This window comes from Ostrea edulis, chromosome 3, assembly GCF_947568905.1.
Source record: "Ostrea edulis chromosome 3, xbOstEdul1.1, whole genome shotgun sequence".
NCBI lineage: Eukaryota > Metazoa > Mollusca > Bivalvia > Ostreida > Ostreidae > Ostrea > Ostrea edulis.
Window position 1 is genome coordinate 85,392,643 of NC_079166.1, and position 15,691 is coordinate 85,408,333.

The 15,691-nt window shown below is 36.0% G+C and overlaps 1 protein-coding gene across 12 annotated transcripts in view; it reads right to left on the reverse strand.

Annotated features, from left to right (window-relative positions):
• Nucleotides 1–1,325: 1,325 nt before the first annotated feature.
• The window catches only part of LOC125672968 (protein still life, isoform SIF type 1-like), a 74,723-nt gene continuing 60,357 nt past the window's right edge, over nt 1,326–15,691 (reverse strand). For 4 of the 12 annotated variants that reach the window (XM_056159252.1, XM_056159259.1, XM_056159257.1 and 1 more), the window contains 8 exons: nt 15,497–15,691; nt 14,305–14,319; nt 10,546–10,654; nt 9,870–10,046; nt 9,000–9,124; nt 6,952–7,128; nt 6,234–6,418; nt 1,326–5,718 (listed from right to left, as the gene is read on the reverse strand). In XM_056159252.1, the coding sequence (XP_056015227.1) occupies nt 5,037–5,718; nt 6,234–6,418; nt 6,952–7,128; nt 9,000–9,124; nt 9,870–10,046; nt 10,546–10,654; nt 14,305–14,319; nt 15,497–15,691 (1,665 nt within the window). In that variant the 3' untranslated portion in view covers nt 1,326–5,036. Of the gene's footprint in view, nt 5,719–6,233; nt 6,419–6,951; nt 7,129–7,249; nt 7,304–8,999; nt 9,125–9,869; nt 10,047–10,545; nt 10,655–14,304; nt 14,320–15,496 lie in introns of those variants that run through there. The other 8 variants (XM_056159255.1, XM_056159254.1, XR_008801332.1 and 5 more) reach the window with 8 other exon arrangements.

The window sequence follows — 15,691 nt, forward strand, 5'->3', positions numbered from 1 at the left end:
TGCTACATAAATATGGGAAGTTGACAATGGAGAAGCTGAAATCATCTCGTTTTGTCATAAAGTTGAGTTGTTAGTTTGCCGTTAATATTTACTTTCAGTAAAATATCTAAGTATGAAAAAGAAGTGGACGACTCTGTGGTGTCTTTTATTTCGAGTTCACGGGGATACATGTATATCGAATCAACATATGAATGATGATGTTTTGATGTTTTCTGCCACACTCAACAATTTTTCAGTTATATGGTGGCGCCCAGTTTTTATTGGTGGAAGAGAGAACCCAGATACAATGTACCTGGGAAGAGACCACCGACCTTCCGAAAGTAAACTGTGAAACTTTCTCACTTACCGGCGCGAGCGGGATTCAAACCCGCGCCGACAGAGGTGAGAGGCCGTGTGATTTTGAGCGCAATGTTCTAACCACTCGGCCACGAAGGCCCCCCCCCCCTATGAATGAAAATTATTATTGTTTTAAAATAGATAAAACGTCGTCGATATACCTAAATGTCGAATTGAAGGTCACCGCAAGAGATTTGTTTTCTTTTCACGTAGAAGTTTCTGAATAATTTCTGCTTTATATGAATATAAAAAACAGGTCAGCTAACAAAGGAGCACAATTCGTGCCCATGGCGATTAATGTTTGTGCAAGTAAAGGGCCTCTTCTAAGACAAAATAATTGGGAAACAATGAAAGTAGGGCTTTTAAAAAATATTCCCCAGAAAAGCTCTCGTTTCGTTATGTAATGCGGATTCCAGTTCATTCAAGTCATGGTCCCTGAGACCATTGTGGTGCTTCGGTTTTAGTATAGCGTGGTGAAGTTATCTCCAGGAACAAATTTTCTCAAGAACAACGAAGCCACAACTTCCAAAATATAATGTCACAGTGGAAGTATTTTCAAGCAGTGTAGAAATCAAATTTACAATTTGTCACATTGTATTTGATAAGATATTTATAAATGGATATCCGTGTAGCGCTCTCGCTCCTCAATGCTGCGACCAGAGTTCGATCCCCGTGATAGACAGTGGTTGTATACGAGAGGGTACTCCAATTTCCTCCGACAAAATGACCGCATAGTGCCAACATCTGTCATGAAAGGACTCCATTGGAATTAAGAATTCAAGTTGTATGTACCCAAATTTGTTTGTATAAATGTTTATACTGAATAAATGTAAATCCCTTTATCAAAAGGGTTCATTCAGTGAGAACTCAAGATTGGGGGTCTCAATTGAATTTCCATGAAAACACGTACAAAAAATTATGTAACGTATTAGTTTCTGCAAAACGAATCAATTTCTAACTTCTTTTGCACAAAAAACACAAGTCTTGAGTCGATGCTTTCAGTCGTTTTATTAATTCTCTGTGACGCTATTAAACAACTTTTTTTTTTTTTTATAACAATGTGGTTTACAAATAATAAATTATCATGTGACTGTAACAATAGTTCATATTAATCACATGGTATCTAAAAATAGTAACGTGCTCTTAAACATACAGAAATATGAGGACTAATCACGTGATCAGTTACGTAACAGTCGAACACGTCTCAGAAACAACAACTCCCCTCGCACTGTGTACAGACATCGTGATGTTCTTTCCCTCTGAGATTCTCTGTCCTCTGGTGAGCTCCAGTGTACAGAATCTATACACTTACAGATCTGATTAAGTCTGTGGATAATTACAAAATAAACGACAACTTACAATTTGAAATAAATAAATGTCTGCATCTTAAGTTTTTGTCCAATACATGTACCTCCGCCAAGCAGTTTGTCATTTGTCTGTTTGTACTTGAGTTTATGTATGTTTGTGCACATGTTAATGTGTATGTTTCTACGTGTGTTAATGTGCGTATTTATGCATGTGTTAATGCGTATGTTTATGTGCGTGCATATTTGAGCATTTTTTTTATTGTGTACGTATGCATGTGTTAATATGTATGTTTGTGCATGTTTGAGCGTATTTGTGCGTGTGTTAATGTGTATGTTTGTGCGTGTTAATGTGTGTTTAGACGTGCGTTTGTGCATATTTGAGCGTAAGTTAATGTGTATGTTTGTGCGTGTGTAAATGTGTGTTTGTGTATGTTTGTGTATCGGTTGATGTTGTATATGGGTTTACAGGAATTATTGTACGCGGGCTTGTATGTGAGTGTGTTTATTGCGTGAGATTGTGTAAGAGTGTGTTCTGTGAACATTTTTCTGAATTTCATTCCGATAAAAATAACCTGATTAAATTTTGGGAGCGACGTGCATAATGACAGAGAGTAAGAATTGGCGGAGGACTGGATTCTATCAACATGCCCAATCTGACAGTCCACAGCCACACAATACACAAAGCAATATTACAGGTTTACTGAACATTACAAAAGTGATCTATGTCATAGTCAAATCATAAAATATCAGAGTATTATTTTCAAAATGAGAGAAAAAAAACCTCGTATGAACAGTTGCATGTTCATTAAAAAACGATACATCATTTAAAAAGCATGCCGATCTATTGCACAGACCCTGTTAAATGGATATACAATGTTTAAATCTACAACACAGACTAGGAAAAGTTGTCTCTAAATTTTCATGCACGCGTCTGTCTAAAAAATTATTCTTTGAACTAATTCTAAAGAAGAAATATTTCCCCTCATTTGGACTGTCCCTTATCAGAGTATAAGTATGGTCCTTATGTTGGTTAAATACATGTACAATCGCTATCTTTTGGTTTTTATACAGTTATCTTTGGTCAAGAAGAATGCATGTCAAGTGATAATTTTGTAGAGTGTTCAAACCCTTTTGAACAATGGTTTGATTTTTGATAAATGAAGTTTTGAAATTGTTTCCCTTTCTGTAAAACTTTACTTTCTGTAGTTTGAATCTATCACTTCCTCATGATTCTAAAGGTCAACTGTTCCTAGCCTTATGACAATACAATCTTTACAGATGAAATAAATGGAAAACAAATGACATAAAATATAAAAATTGTAAAATGACATTAAATAGAAAAAGTGTAAAATATAAACCACCAATGGGACACATTTATAGTACTTAGTGCTGTCTTCGCGTGCTGTCTTGCTATTCTGGTCTAAACAGTATTCACAATTTATCATTAAAGAAACAGTCGAAAGTTGCATTATGACTATGCCTATATTGTCAATCAAAGTTAAAACTTCTGTCTGTGACATTAACACACACATATATAAATAGACACTAAAGTAGAAGCTTATGATGGTGGCTGTAAATCTCCCATACAATCAAATCAAATCATGAAATCGGTAGTTGCTTCAAGAAATACAAAAGTTGTCAACTTTCAGAAATTTTAAGTCTTAAAAACGTTTTCAAGCAAAAATAACAATATAGAAAACTGTATTGTTGAACATCGATTAAAGACATGCAAAGACAATGTTTAAATTGTTAAAACATAACTTTCAATATTCACATTTCTCCAAAAATAGAATTCATAAGTGTTCACATTTCTCAGAAGACAAAATTCATTAATGGGTCAGTCATGCTTCTTCATGCACCATCACCACGATACATAAAGGAAGTTGTCAGCCTTGTCAATTTATTCAATGAGATTGACTTTCTCCAAAATTAAATTCGAACAAATAATTCTTAAGGAAATGGCTAACCTTTGTAGTAAATTCTATAATCTAACAAAAAAATATAACAAGCAATGTTAGGGTCTCTAATCTTGCAGGTAACGTTGCAACATAAACAATGATATTTTTACTACGGAGTACTAAATTTACCTTCACTGACAGGAGAGCTAGACAAGTGACTGCAATAAAAAAGATGTGCAATGTGATTCACAGCATGATTAGTAAATGTAAACTCTACAGATATTGTGAAAAAAGAAAAATAATAACTTGATAATCACCTACGAAACATGAACCTGTTAGGAGAGCACTGATTCGATGTATTTATCGTGTTTATTTATAGGTGTAGATTCTCTAAAACAGAGTCAAATGACAATAGTGGGTGTAGCAGAATTCTCTGACATTAAAGCCAACCGGAAGTCTTGTTTCTCTACACTGTGTAAGTGGTAGTAGATATAGGAACAGTGAAAACTTGTTAAATTTGTTTGATATACAGTTAAGCTCTCTAATCTGGCATCTTGGTACTCTGTTTCACTGAGAATTTCACCCCCCCCCCCTTTTTTTTGGTAATGTACTTTTCACTATATAATTCGACATTCTGTGTATTCTAACTTTTATAGAGTATGTCGGATTCAACAGGATATCGAAATGAATGGGGTGAAGAACATACAAAAATAGGAAACGAATCTAATGGCAGATTCTCAGCGAACGAAGTACGCAGGTGTTGGATTAGATAGATGTCGGATTAAACAGGTTTTGGATTAGACAGGTGTTGGATTAGACAGATGTCGGAATAGACAGGTGGCAGATTAAACAGGTTTTGGATTTGACAGGTTCGACTGTAACATACACATCTTGGGACTTCCGAGTTTTGTTTTCACTGAACGTCGGTAAATGTGTGATTTCAAACCTACAAGGGAACGTGGGATGTAGACATTGTCTACACAGAGAGGAAGTGAAAAAAATCGGGATAAAATTCACAAAATGTTTCCCCACTTATGAACAATTTCTTGCGATAATGTGAGTGGAGGGGAAGTCTACTGAATCTTCTGTCTTTTGAATTTCTTAATGATTAAGTACGATGCAGATGACTGATGCTGTAAGAGATTAACATTTGGCACAGAACTGACTTACTCGTCAACCAACGGCACACAAGTTCTCGTTCTAAATTTCCGTCAACTAAAAAAAACCATTCACTTGAAGCAGATCACTAGATATGTTTAACATAGGGATTTTAAAATAATGAAAATATATTGCACACTTCTTTGACATTGCGCTCATATTCTAATGGTGTTCTAAAAATGAACGATGATATTGATGAATGTAAACAATGATCTACAATGTATCGGTCTCCAGATTCCTGTGAAACGTCACGTCGTGAAACGCCACCTGGATCAAGTAGATAGAGAAATATTAAACTTGTGATTCAATATGAAATTTGGTAGTATGGACAACAATATCAGCATTCTGTGTCCTTGAGCAGGACGGGCGGTAAAGAAATGGGTGTGTCCTTAACGCTCACAACGTCTAATTCATCACTGTGTACAGTAGACACCTGACTAGAATTCACAACAGAACTTGAGGGTCTGTCCTTAAGGTAGACCAAATTAGACTCATTTCGTGGTTTCCATATGGGGGAGTTGATTTCCCGTGGGACATTGGAAGTAAACGACACAGGATTAGCACTAGCCTGTGTGAGCTTGGCTGAGGTTCGACTGGACACACTGAGGCTGGAGTTAGACGAACTCATGCTCTGCCTATCTGTAGTTAAATGCGCAGAACTGTCAACTGTCAAGTGGGTGGGTCTACTTACAGGCCCCGCCTCTTCCAAGCTGTTTTCATCTGTTAGATCCCCTAGGGTTTTACTCCTTGTTCTAAAGACTGGTTCTGATTGGTCGAGCATTGATGTCATGTTCTCCTGGAACTCCAGTGAGTGTCTGTCTGGTTCAGTTTGACTAGGTTTACCTCCCCTTTTCTTGCTGAGGGTCCTTATGTTGGAATTTAGACATTCCAGTCGTCTGCCTCCGTACGGAACGTAGGAGTTCCGGATTTGGTTTCCGTTTGGAAGCGTCATCTTACGAACACTTTCACGGATTGTCTGTCGGATGATCTTCATAAAGTCCGTCTTCGCATCCGCAGAACTAAGAAAATGAAAGAATGTCTTCATTCATGATACATGAAACCTTTTATATGTAAACACCATCGTTATTCTATTTATTTTCTTTATTTACATGTATGATTTCTACTGAATGAAAAGAGTAGTCAAACTATCAAATAATGAGAAATTATCAAACTCTCGTCTCTTCTAACAAAGCAACATAAACCTCCAATAAATACCCTCTCACCTGTGACAAAACTGATATCCCCTAACCTGTTACAAAACTTCTCTGTCACCTGTTACAAAACTGGTACTCTCTCACCTATTTCAGACCTGGTACTTTCTCTATCTCTCTCTCTCTCTTGGGTCACAAAGACTTCCTATATAAACACCCTCTCACCTTTTACAAAACTGGTAACCCCTCACCTGTCAAAAACCTAGTACCTTCTCACATATTACAAAACTGGTACTATCTCTCTCTCTCTCTCTCTCTCTCTCTCTCTCTCTCTGTCTCTCTCTCTCTGGTCACAAAGACTTCCTATATAAACACCCCCTCACCTGTTACAAAACTGGTACACTCTCTCTGGTCGCCCTTCCTTGTCTGATCTGCTGTGGATCAGGTCCCACCAGTAATGGTTGTCCATGTCCCCAAGTTTCCCAGACTGCACCTGCACTTCCTGTACGGGTATTACTGTCCTAAACCGCTCCTGACACTCGTAAACTTCAGTCACAGCCTTCTTATCCTGACAAAAAAATTAAAACGGTTTCTTTCTTATCCTGACAGAAGAAAATCAAAACATCTTTTTATCCTGATAGAAGAAAATCAAAACATCTTTTTTATCCTGACAGAAGAAAATCAAAACATCTTTTTTATCCTGACAGAAGAAAATCAAAACATCTTTCTTATCCTGACAGAAGAAAATCAAAACATCTTTTTTATCCTGACAGAAGAAAATCAAAACATCTTTTTATCTTGACAGAAGAAAATCAAAACATCTTTCTTATCCTGACAGAAGAAAATCAAAACATCTTTTTATCCTGACAGAAGAATATCAAAACATAGCCTTCTTATTCTGACATCCTCCATAATGGGGTTGAAAATTTAAAGATTGATGCTCCGATTGAAAAGGGTAGGATAATGAGGACTGACAAACCGAATATGTACGAGGTGAAGCGAAGACCTAGCCAGATGTTTTAACTGTCTAAACAATGAAATCTACTTCCACTGTCTGCCATTCCTTTGGGATGACAGTTTTGTTTGAGTTTTGTTCCTTACCTTGCTTTTGATCTTCTTTTTGATTTTCTCCCTGCAGACAAACACGACCCCTGATCTAAAAACAAACACGATGTTCTCCAGGTCCAGGCCTTTCTTGATTTTACCCAGACTGTCACACAGATTGCACCATTCCACTGTACCATACATCTGTAATTCTCCAACACTCAGATCCACAGCCTATAAATAGAAACAAATCTAAATATAAAACTAGAGATACCACTACTTCAATGTGCACTCTTCAACAACTCAGTCTATATATAGAAACACTGATCTAATTATAGAAACAAATCTAAATATAGAACTAGAGATTCCACTACTCAAATGTGTACTCTCTAACACTCAGATCCACAGCCTATAAATAGAAACAGATCTAATTATAGAAACAAATCTAAATATAAAACTAGAGATTCCACTACTTCAATGTGCACTCTCCAACAACTCAGCCTATACAGTAAAACTCTGATATAGCGAATTTCTGGGGATCCTCTATAAAAATTCGCTATAAGCGTAATTCGCTATACGTTTATAGCGAATTCATAATTCAAATATAATGAATTCGTTATAAAACTGATTTGTTCTACATGTATATCAGTTCTATAAGAAAGCAGCAATCGATATACTTGCGTTTGCATTGTCTTTAAGAGAAATGAAGCCTATATATTTTCGAGAAGAAATATGTTTATACAAGAAATATACACATTGATTTATATACGATAATTTATCTTGATGGATTATTAAGTCATGCAAGAACATGTCGTGAGAGAAATGCTAACAAAATTTTGCGCAAAACATACATGTACAGTCTATTGCAAATTGTCATTTACTTGTTGCTTTACACAAATAAAGGAGTGTACGATAAAATAAATGCAATAAAACTTCAAATTTAATTAACGAGAATAGTAAACAATACCGACAATATATTTCCTAAACGTATGTGTAAGTATTGTTTTGCGTTAACAAATTTTTTTGAAAAAAATATAAACAGAAATTTTGTAATAAGTGTTGATCCTTTATGTCAATGGAAAACGATTGTTAAAAATCACATAAAGTTTAAAAATAAATTCGTTATAAAAGGTAATTTTTACGTTCATTTTTAAGTCAAGGGGAATAGGAATTTACTTCGTTATATCCGTAAATTCGCTATATCCGTGTTCGTTATAGACGCAGATTTTTATATAGAATATATAAAGAATTTGCCGGGGAAATCGTTTTCACTTTGCTATAGCCGTAAGTTCGCTATATCCGTGTTCGATATATTCGAGTTTTACTGTATATAGAAACACTGATCTAATTATAGAAACAAATCTAAATATAGAACTAGAGATGGCACTACTTCACTGCACACTCTCCAACATTCATATCCACAGTCTATGAATAGAAACACAGGTCTAATTATAGAAACAAATCTAAATATAGAACTAGAGATTGCACTATTTCACTGCACACTCTCCAACACTCAGATCCACAACCTATAATCTAAAAAATACCAAGTTCACAATCTGACTCAGGCATGTGTTGCAATTCATTTATAAATCTCAATTGTACAAAAACTTTATTTTTCAAACCGCCGCGGAGGCCAAGAGGTTAGAGCGTTCATCTGGCATGCTGAAGGCGGGGGTTCTAATCCTGGCCACAACAGACCCAAGTCGTTAAAACAGGTAATGACAGTTCCATCACCAAACGCTTGGCATCAGGTGTGAATTTCACGGGTCCTTGGAGATGACCTTAAAAACGGATGTCCCATGTCACAGTAGGTGTGGCACACTAAAGACCCCTCACTGCTCAATGGCCGTAAACGCCGAGCAAAGCCCTAAATTTGAGGCCCTTCACCGATCTTGGTGTCGTCTCTATATGATTCAGTGAAAAATTCTCAAGAGAGACGTCAAACAAGATACAATTGTAATCGCAATCAACATGTTTGAATATGTTTTTGTGTGCGGATGTGTTCATGTAATAAAATTACTGGGTTTTTTCTTGGTATGTGTTGATGCATTACAATTACTCTTATTTCGGGGTACATGTTCACATATTAGAATGACTCTGTTTACCCTTTTGTGTGGGTACGTGTCCTTGAACACTTTCGAGAGCTCATCAAACACAGTCCCATACTCCTCAAAGATTTTCTGCATCTCGTTGATATGTTCTGCCACAGCCTCCATGCCTTTGTTAGCCTCTGAAATAAAAATGTTCACATTAATACACTTAAAAACCAAAACCTCCACACAATCACAAAAAGTCCACAAATTATATCTACGATAATTCAGTAGGGCTTTCATATAAGAATTCACGCACTACCAAAAATCTTTTTACTAAATTCATTTTGGCTTTGAGCAACTCTTGACAAAATGTCTTTGTGAATTATAAATGCACTGAAATTATGCATTATGATTGGCTATAATAAAGTTTGAGTTTTTTGCTCAGAAAACTTCATTAACATACTCTGACTGTAAATATCAATGTTATGCCACTTTTGATTTTGATAGCTGATTGTGTTAAACATTATAAATCATGATACTGACAGCTGATGACGTTATAACATTATAAATCATGATACTGACAGATGACGTTATAACATGATAAATCTTGATACTGACAGATGACGTTATAACATTATAAATCATGATACTGACAGATGATGTTATAACATTATAAATCATGATACTGACAGATGATGTTATAACATTATAAATCATGATTCTGACAGCTGATGACGTTATAACATTATAAATCATGATACTGACAGATGACGTTATAACATTATAAATCATGATACTGACAGATGATGTTATAACATTATAAATCTTGATACCTGACAGATGACGTTATAACATTATAAATCATGATACTGACAGATGATGTTATAACATTATAAATCATGATACTGACAGATGACATTATAACATTATAAATCGTGTTACCTGACAGATGATGGTGCTCGTCTGTGTTGGGGTCCGTGAGGTTGCACAGCTGTTGCAGCAGTAGGGGATATTTGAGGATTCGCTGGATGGGTTTGATGAGGTATGATTCCAGCGTAGCAGAATGTTGCTGTTCCGGATTCCGAGCATGAAGAAACGCCTTCAAGGCATCGTTAGCAACTGAAACAACAGGAGAATATCAAAGTTGTCAACAAAGTTTGGGGAAACAAAATCATAAACCTAATTTTTTATTTTCTTTCTGAGCATTGCCTGAGTTGAATATTTTCTGAGTTTATTTTCTATACTGAGTCTTACATGGACTAAGAATTTCCACATCTTACCTGAGTATAGTATTTCTGAGTGTTAGCTGGGATGAGTATTTCTGATTGTTAGTTGAGTTGAGTATTTCTGATTGTTAGCAGAGATGAGTATTTCTGATTGTTAGTTGAGATGAGTATTTCTGATTGTTAGCCGAGATGAGTATTTCTGATTGTTAGTTGAGTTGAGTATTTCTGAGTGTTAGTTGAGTTGAGTATTTCTGATTGTTAGTTGAGTTGAGTATTTCTGAGTGTTAGCTGAGTATAGTATTTCTGAGTGTTAGTTGAGTTGAGTATTTCTAAGTGTTAGCTGAGATGAGTATTTCTGAGCGTTACATGGGTTGAGTATTTCTGGTTCTTACCTGGATTGAGTATTTTCTGAGTGCGACTGTGACTGGCACAAAAAGAGCTGTACACCTTGAAGTGGTTGGCGTAGTATAGGAATGATCCACCCAGGGAAAATAGTACTCGCTGTAATGACAAATCACTCAAGTACATTTCTCGCTGTATTACGACAATCACAACACCTAAACAATTAATGCACTTCACATCTGATTAATTGTAATATATCAAAAACAATCCCTACTGATGCCAGAACAATCCCTACTGATGCCAGAACAATCCCTACTGATGCCAGAACAAGATAAAACAATCCCTACTGATGCCAGAACAATCCCTACTGATGCCAGAACAATCCCTACTGATGCCAGAACAAAATAAAACAATCCCTACTGATGCCAGAACAATCCCTACTGATGCCAGAACAATCCCTACTGATGCCAGAACAAGATAAAACAATCCCTACTGATGCCAGAACAATCCCTACTGATGCCAGAACAAGATAAAACAATCCCTACTGATGCCAGAACAATCCCTACTGATGCCAGAACAATCCCTACTGATGCCAGAACAAGATAAAACAATCCCTACTGATGCCAGAACAAGATAAAACAATCCCTACTGATGCCAGAACAAGATAAAACAATCCCTACTGATGCCAGAACAAGATTTTTGTGAAACACTGGTACAATTCATACTCCATGTAAACACTGGGTATACAACATACTCCTTGTAAACACTGGGTATACAACATACTCCATGTAAACACTGGGTATACAACCTACTCCCATGTAAACACTGGGTATACAACATACTCCATGTAAACACTGGGTATACAGCATACTCCATGTAAACACTGGGTATACAACATACTCCATGTAAACACTGGGAATACAACATACTCCATGTAAACACTGGGTATATAACATACTCCATGTAAACACTGGGTATGCAACATACTCCATGTAAACACTGGGTATATAACATACTCCATGTAAACACTGGGAATACAACATACTCCATGTAAACACTGGGTATATAACATACTCCATGTAAACACTGGGTATATAACATACTCCATGTAAACACTGGGTATACAACATACTCCATGTAAACACTGGGTATACAACATACTCCATGTGTAATATTGGGAACATACTCCAGGCTTTTCAACATGATTTAGAAACAGATATATATATATTCCATTACTGTAAACACGCATTACATGATAGGAAGCACAATATATACAAAGACAGTATCTCTGTGCATGACTATTCCTCTTCCCACAGTTCAAGAACCCATACCCCCAACACAACACACTTGTACCAACCCTAACACATCAGACAGGAGTAATCCTCCCCCACACATCAGTACAAGTGTACCCCTCCCCACACAGGGATACCCCCCCCCCCCCACTCATCACATTTAAATACCCTTCTTCCTGCATTTGACAGTTAGTCGTGCTGTATGTCTTTACAAAACTATATTGGTATCAGGAAAACAGCACGTAAGAGGTTTAGCCAATGAATTCACACAGATATTAATTGTCAAACTTGACATACAGAATGCTCTCTTAGATTTCTTGAGTGACCCTAAATATTGAACATCAAATTTCATTAACTAGTAACATAATGCATGTTTAGAAACAAAATAATTTAATGCATTACAAGAAATAATTTTCCATGTACATATATTGTACACTCAGACAGTTGTCGACTCACCCCACCCCCATCAAATGGAGGACAACATCCTCCAAATATTTGTTATTTTAGCATTATTTCCAGCTCCCTAAAAATTAATGTTTTGTTTTATATAATTCTTTGCAAATTCCCCTTCTTTTGCTACACCAATCCCCCTCTTTCTCTGATTATTAAAGCGTGGTGGCTATGATGCTGATACTACATGTATATGAAAGCTGAACAGAATTATCAAGAAAAGCTTCATGAAGCCGTCATCCAAGTTATAGTTGTGCAAATGAACTCACACTAAATCCGTGTTTGAACGGAAACCATGCCTGCAAAATTAGAGAAACATACTGCCCTCAGATACATCATGTGAATTTCACATCCAGAATACCAAGGTTTCACTGTATACATCACTTAAATGCATGATTCATTGACACAACTACAATATATGTATCATGTGACCCCATGCATTTACAAAAGCTTTCATAACTGACAAAGACTTTGAAATTCTTGAAGCTGCCAGAGACAGACTGTGAAGAGTAAAGCTCCCTAATTGTAGGTACTGGTTGTACCAGTGACTGTGAAGAGTAAAGCTCCCTAATTGTAGGTACTGGTTGTACCAGCAATCAATGTCTGTTGGTTCTTTTTGAACTTTTTTTCCTGACATCATCTACTTCATTCATGATATTAATACTCTAATTTGTGTGCAAGTAAAATTTGCAGAGTTTGTGAGCACCCCTTTCTTGTGAACATTTGCAGGCTTTGTGAGCACCACTTTCTTGTGAACATTTGTATGGTTTGTGAGCACCACTTTCTTGTGAACATTTGTAAGGTTTGTGAGCACCACTTTCTTGTGAACACTTGTAGGGTTTGTGAGCACCACTTTCGTGTGAACATTTGTAGGGTTTGTGAGCACCACTTTTGTGTGAACATCTGTAGAGTTCGTGAGCACCACTCTCTTGTGAACATTTGTAGGGTTTGTGAGCACCACTTTCGTGTGAACATTTGTAGGGTTTGTGAGCACCACTTTTGTGTGAACATCTGTAGAGTTCGTGAGCACCACTCTCTTGTGAACATTTGTAGGGTTTGTGAGCACCACTTTCTTGTGAACATTTGTAGGGTTTGTGAGCACCACTTTCTTTTGAACATTTGTAGGGTTTGTGAGCACCACTTTCTTGTGAACATTTGTAGGGTTTGTGAGCACCACTTTCTTGTGAACATTTGTAGGGTTTGTGAGCACCACTTTTGCATGAACATCTGTAGAGTTCGTGAGCACCACTCTCTTGGGAACATTTATTGCATTCTATAAATAAATGTGAGGTTACAGTACACAATACTACACATAAATGCACAGCTAGCACCGTTACATGTATATTGTACATGAAAGCAATAGATATAAAATAATACAACCTGATATTTCACATGAATGCAAAGAACCAAAGCTTTTAAAAACAGATATACCTGTCAGTCACTAGCATTAAATTTCATCAGGAAATGTGCTAAATTTCAATCTATTTTGTCCCTGACCTTTGACCTAATGTTCTTTATTAAGTCAATAAGCTTTTTTCTCTGGTCACCTGATGACAAGTGTGAAACTGAACAAGCAAATTACAATGACGTCTACAATACAGTCAGAGTGAAAAAGATCATTACTGACGCTGATCTTAATGACCTTAACCTTTCATCTCCCTATAAGAAAACTGACCCATTTCTTTGGTACACCTTGCCTGTTTATACTCTTTGTATGAGACTGACAGGTCAAGCGGAACTTTTTCAACGATGTTCACAACATAGATAGATATATGAATTCATGCACACATGCACACAGACATTAGGTCCCTGGAACTACATGTATCTTGTGAAAAATGAATGCTTGAAACAATTAGACTCATCCGTGACACAACACAAACTCCTACGTACAACATATGAGAGGTAATTGTACTGTATGACTATATATATATATATATATATATATATATATATATATATATATAGCAATAACAGAATCTGGGGTCATTTTCTGTACATTAAGAAATAAAATGGATATACGGGTAAATATTGCTACATAGTAAACTAGACACCGATTCCTCAACATACCCTTAGCTCCAGGTCCTGCAATGCGTTTGAAATAATAGAGTTATGGTTCTTTTATTGTGTTCATAATTATGGTGCAAATTCCTCAGAGCAATCTCTGTACATCTTTCTATCTTTCAATCTCTATCTTTATATTTCTATCTTTCTATCTCTATCTGTATGAGTTGTATTTTTTCTTCATGAAATATTTTATATTAATATATCATTTCAAATCACTCACATGATCTTAATCATTCACAGGCTTTATTCTGTGTGCTTTATTTATAGTTAAAAATAATTGTATATACTGTACAAAACTGCGTCAAAAGAAATTCTTTTCTTTTCACATTGTTGGTAACTTTTCTGACATTTCATGTGATTGTCTTCATCATACTATATATGTGCTATGTTTGTTGACATAAATCTCCTTCATTCCGGAGGCTGTGTACCCATGTTAGTGATTATCCACAATCTCATTCTACATTTTGTTATTTTCCAGATCTCTTACTTACTGTGTGTATCACTCTATAACTTTTGTAAACTATATTCAAACACTGTCGTTAAGTGTCAGAATTAAATAACATTAAAACACTGTTAGATTCTGAATTTAGTGAAACAAGGTGAGAGGCGTGTTGTGATATTAACACAGAAAAGTATGGTTACAGCAAACACACTTATAATGAATTCACACTTACAGTAAAACACAGTTATAGCAAACACGCTTATAATGAATTCACACTTACAGTAAAACACAGTTATAGTAAACACGCTTATAATGAATTCACACTTACAGTAAAACACAGTTATAGCAAACACGCTTATAATGAATTCACACTTACAGTAAAACACAGTTATAGCAAACACGCTTATAATGAATTCACACTTACAGTAAAACACAGTTATAGCAAACACGCTTATAATGAATTCACACTTACAGTAAAACACAGTTATAGTAAACACGCTTATAATGAATTCACGCTTACAACAAAGTGATTTTTATTCTCTCTAGTTTTAAAACATATTCTGAACTCATCAGATATAACAAATTATATTTAAGATGAATCCAGCTATAAGCATATTACACTGTTTATGCATTCCTTAATATATTGATCACCATTTTTGCTTAAATGTGTCAATGCCCCTACCCTTAAAAAGTAAACTCATGTTCTTACAAATTAAAATGTGTCCCCATGGCAACATAATAACCTTCACCTACCCTAAAGACCTTGGGATCTTCGCTTTGGAAGAATTCACCCTGCAGTTGAATGGCTTCCTCCAGACTAATCAGAAACTGCTGCTGAAAGGTAACAATCTCCTGTATGTTTCCAAACAGCTGCTGAATTTCTCCCGACGTCAGAAACGTGGCTGACTGTAACGGCATAAGGTACTGCTCCGTCAGACAGTTCAGATC